We start from the raw sequence: 4,774 nt of genomic DNA on the forward strand, positions 1-4,774 counted from the left end.
GAGTTTTCCCAGCTTGGGAACAAGAAGCCAACAAGACCTCGCAGATGCTCCCTTTCCCCAGCGGTGTTTTTCCGTGGCTAAATGTCTCTAACAATGGGATTCTCACGTTGGTGGCTCTTAGTTTGTCCAGCAGTTTCTCAGCATCCTTTTCCTCAGCCCATCCGCTGCTCTCGGTACGGAGAGGCTCTGTCTTTGTGGCAGGCAGGGGGAGCGGTAGAGGTTTCTTTTTTTGGCATTGGTCACTCAGAGGTGTGTGCTTACAAGCATCCTCCTTGAAACGTCCCGGGCGGGAAGTAATTTGCTGTCAGATGCCACTTTGTCTGGCGTTCACAGTGCAGTTCTTGCTGGGGTGTTTGGTTGCGTGGCATTTCTACGTAGGAATGACCCGCGGGCAAACTGTCGGGAATTCGGGAGCGTTTGTTGCCTGCAGAGCATGCTGCTGTCACCTTACTGTTACCCAATAATTGGTTGGCCTGGACGTCAGGTTGCGAAAATTTAAACAAATTGTAAACTGTTGAACTTTGCCCCACACATAGAGCTTATTTCTCTGTCCCGTTCTTATCACTGACGGAGGGATTTAATGAAAACAAATCTACAACAGCATAAGCAACTGAAAGTAGTAGCGCAGGAGAGCTTAGCGTGGCTCCTGTGTGTGATGATCAGCTTTGTGTTGCTGGCTCTTGTCCTTGGTGAGCAATCGCTTTACGGGACGGATTCATTCAGAATAGATGAATACATGGAGTTTCATTGATTTCTGGGAAGCTTTGTTCATTTACATAAGCTGCGAATCTCAGCTGGTTCTTCTCTTGTCAGGGAATTTCACGGCTTCTTTCAGTCCCCGGGAGATACTGAACCGGCGGAGGATATTAGGATTGCAGCTGAATGTTGTGCCTTTGGCTGCAAGAAGCCGTCTTTCTCGCCTAGGCTTTGTGATGCTCCGGTGATCTCTCTGCACATACTGGTGTTTGTGTTTGCTGTTAACGGACTGAACCTCTCCGCAGGGATTTTTCATTGGAGGCCATGGAGCTTTCAGCCAACGAGCTCAGCATTTATGACAAGCTCTCGGAGACGATTGATCTGGTGAGGCAGACTGGCCACCAGTGTGGCATGTCAGAAAAAGCCATTGAGAAATTCATCAAGCAGCTCTTGGAAAGGAATGAACCCCAAAGGGGACCTCCACGCTACCCTGTCTTAGTGGCTCTCTACAAGGTAAGATGTCTTTTGTGCATGCACAGCCTGTCTGAGGGTCAGAAGGTCTCCTCTTCCACCTGAGCCTTTTATTCCCTGTTGCATTTTCTTGATGAATTTTTCGGAGTTCTTTATTTCAAAAGCGGTCAAGTGTAGCTTGCTTCCCTACTCACATGAGCTGGTGTGAAAACAGAAGACAGCTGACTGAGGTTTGAAATTGCTCATGTGCGTTGAAAGTTTAACGTGTCAACACCTTCCTCTCCTTAAATTATTAACAAATGAGGCTTTTGGATCGATTCTTCAGGCAAAGGTTCCCGGTGTCATCACCCTCAGTGGAAATATGAGGAAGGAAGGAGATTCTTCAAGTTCAGGGTTGAATAATGAAGAGATCCAGGTTCTGTTTCTAACCCTGTCACAAGCTTCTACCCATCTTTATTCTCCTAGTCTGTAAAATTAACCTGTTTCTGTGGTACTTGATGCTAGAAAAATGTTCTGAGACCCTTGACTAAAACACGCTGTAAAAAGTTCTGCAAAGTGGGTGAAAGGATGCTGCTGTTGGGTAGGTTAGAAATGTTTGCTACAAGGATGAAATAGTTCCCACTGGCATAATATTCAGTAATATTTTGGTGTTGTCTTTACAAAATCATCACAGTGGTTTCTATTTAGAAAAAAAAACCATGTAGCCATCTTCCTCGTGTCCTGTAAAAAGCTGGAAAAGGAGGCAGGAGAACAGGAAACTGGAAATTTGAACTTTCAGCTTCTGTTCTTGTTTTTGCCGTTGATTCACTTTGACTTTGGCCGGGGGACGAAGTGCGTCATGTCAGTTCTTTAAGGCTTATTTGGGCTTCTGGTACGGAAGAGGGAGCTGGTGCCAACTCAGCCAACGTGTTTCGAGGCCTGACGGATGTTTGCAGAAAGCCTTGAAAACCTCGTGTGAGAGGGATGGCAGAAGTGCAGACTTTTATTTGATTAGGTGGCAGGAATCAGAAGTATCTGCAGATGAGCCTTGTTGCTCTGGCACTGGATTAGTTGCAGTGCTAAGACAGAACAGAGTTGTGTATTTTGGGTTTGAAGGCTGCTTAATTTCATCCATGAACAGCCCTAACAGTAAAGCTGAGTGACAACTCTGCGTACGTAAACAGCATTGCAGTGGAACAAGGAGCCACGGCAAGAATTCCGAGTGTTCAACTTGCAGCACGCAGACACAGCCCGTTGATGCCGGCTGGAAGGTGCGTCCTGTTCTGAACACACCAGCTCACTGATGAATTATGTGCCTGTTTTCTCTCGCAGGGCCTGCTCACGCTGGGATTGGTCTTGCTGACTGTTTACTTCGTGATCCAGCCCTACAGCCCACTGCCGCCTGAAGCTCCGCTCTCCAGAGCCCATGCTTGGGGCTCCCTCCTTGGTCACATCCGGCTGCTCTCTCTGCCTATTGCCAAGAAATACATGCTCGAGAGTAAGGAAATGGTTTCTCTGCTCTAACATAGGCCTAGCAAGGAATATCAGGTTAAATACCAGCCATGCAGATCATTTGAGTGTCTCCCTGGGCACCAAATAACAAATGGGTTACTGGCACGGCACCGTGGTTTTCTCTTTTCCTACCACTGTACTTAAAAATAGCATCCTGAATTCTAGCTGGGGCACTTCCCCTTCCATTCACCGGGCCTGAAGCATATTTTCTCTCTAACTTCATAATTTTGTTCTTGCACATTCTCTTTTCCTTTTAACACCTCGGGTTTTTGCTTCCCCAAGAATTCCCCTTCCTCTCCAAATCCCTGCAGTTCTGAGAATCCTACTGTGATAGCTATGCAGGGTAAATGTCACCCTGTTTTATTTTTTTCTGGGTAAGCAGGCAAAACTTTGTCAGCCAAATCTTGATATCTATGAGCAAAGTGGAGAAACCTCGACACGTGTCCTGGGCTTAAGGAAAAGTAGTTTTTGCTAAGTGGCAGATTGGGAAAGGGCCATCCAGTCCCTGCAGTTCTGAGAATCCTACTGTGATAGCTATGCAGGGTAAATGTCACCCTGTTTTATTTTTTTCTGGGTAAGCAGGCAAAACTTTGTCAGCCAAATCTTGATATCTATGAGCAAAGTGGAGAAACCTCGACACGTGTCCTGGGCTTAAGGAAAAGTAGTTTTTGCTAAGTGGCAGATTGGGAAAGGGCCATGGGCTTGAGAGCCACGATGTTTGTAGCGGTTAACGTGACGTTAAGGGTAACGTGTGTGTGTGAGGAAGCTAGATAAGTGGCTCCCTAGTGAGGTGGTGCCATCACGGGAGAGGAACATAATAGATTTTCCTAGACAGGCATAATAGAAATGGAAAAGTTTGAGAATGTCCCGTTTCCAGTTAATCATTTCCACCGGCGTAGCCTGGCAGATGGGGGTAAGCATGGGCTCTGCCTCTCTGATAAAATACAGAGACTGTCGGTAGGATACAGCTGTGAATTATTTTGGGCAGGGACATGGCACAGTGGTGATCGTCCGTCGCCTCACTGTAAAAACAAACTCCTGTATCCATGCCCTCGCCGGGTTTATATTTAGCTTTGGCAGCTCATTGTGTTGGTGTCGTCTGTTCTGGCTCTGACCTTCCTGCTGTAGCTAAAAAGGGCGCCCTGAAATGCCAGCGCCATGCTGCGTTCTCTCTGCGTGTCTCCCTCCCTTCCGCTGACACGTGGGTTCCTGTGGGTGGGACGGGGTATCCCCCATTGTTCGTCTCCTTCCTTAAACATTGGGATCTCTCGCGGGGAGGAAAAAACAGAGGCGAAGCGATGGCTCCGATAGGCACTTGACATTAGTAACCCGCTTATCTAACGCGTTTCAGCATCGGCGTGAGTCTGTACGCCCCTCTGCTTCTGTGTGGAGAAGGAAACCCAACGGGAGCTTTAATACTTGTATTTGCTCAGACAAATCTTGTTCAGAAAGCTGACAGGTTCTTCCTTCAGATCCCACCCCTTGGATGGGGAGAGCCCAGGGAGAAGATCCTTGGGACAGCCAAAGTTTTACAGGGCAAGGGCTGCCTGCAATCATGAGCGTCTTGCTGTCATAAATAAGAGCATGGGGGAAGTCTGGGCTACTGATGGGAAAACCAGCTGAATGGGGAGGAGATTGGGAAAATCCAAAGGAGCTGAGGAAAAGGGAAGGACAGATGGAGAGGAAGGATGCGAGGTGGTTGTTTAAATGCATATAAAATCCCTCTGGCCTCCATGAGTCCTAGAAATCATCTGGGATGAAAATAGGGTGGGCAGCAAGCCAGCCCTGGGGAAAGGAGAGGAGGTGCAGAGGGGACCAGGCAGTTCCTGCTCTGTTTTTCCATCAGTATTAAGTGGTGGAAGCCACAGCATGTCCCAGTTAACAGACGTGCTAGAGATGGTTGGGGTAACTTCCATCCTGCCTCAGCAAGAGGAACTGGACGAGACCCCGGGCATTTGAATGGGAGAACGCAGCACCCAAGCTGAACTTTGGCTGGGATCCTGTGGGAATCCCTCATGTCCTGGCTTCCCGGCAGGAAGCTGCAGCCACCACGTCCATCCTGGCGTCCAGCTGTCCCAGCTCCGCTGGTGTCAACTTCACAGCGTGCTGCTGGGCG

At 48.3% G+C, this 4,774-nt stretch overlaps 1 protein-coding gene across 1 annotated transcript; it reads left to right on the forward strand.

Moving 5' to 3' along the window:
- Positions 1-1,007: 1,007 nt before the first annotated feature.
- On the forward strand, positions 1,008-4,461 carry LOC104516756 (bombesin receptor-activated protein C6orf89 homolog; the record flags this gene model as incomplete). Its single annotated transcript, XM_010161191.1, has 4 exons — positions 1,008-1,209; positions 2,479-2,655; positions 3,368-3,374; positions 4,425-4,461. Coding segments are annotated over exons 1-4 (410 nt in total), but the record flags the coding sequence as incomplete, so codon positions are not given.
- Between the last annotated feature and the right edge of the window lie 313 nt (positions 4,462-4,774).

Source organism: Eurypyga helias, unplaced genomic scaffold (assembly GCF_000690775.1).
Source record: "Eurypyga helias isolate BGI_N326 unplaced genomic scaffold, ASM69077v1 scaffold19821, whole genome shotgun sequence".
Classification (NCBI taxonomy): domain Eukaryota; kingdom Metazoa; phylum Chordata; class Aves; order Eurypygiformes; family Eurypygidae; genus Eurypyga; species Eurypyga helias.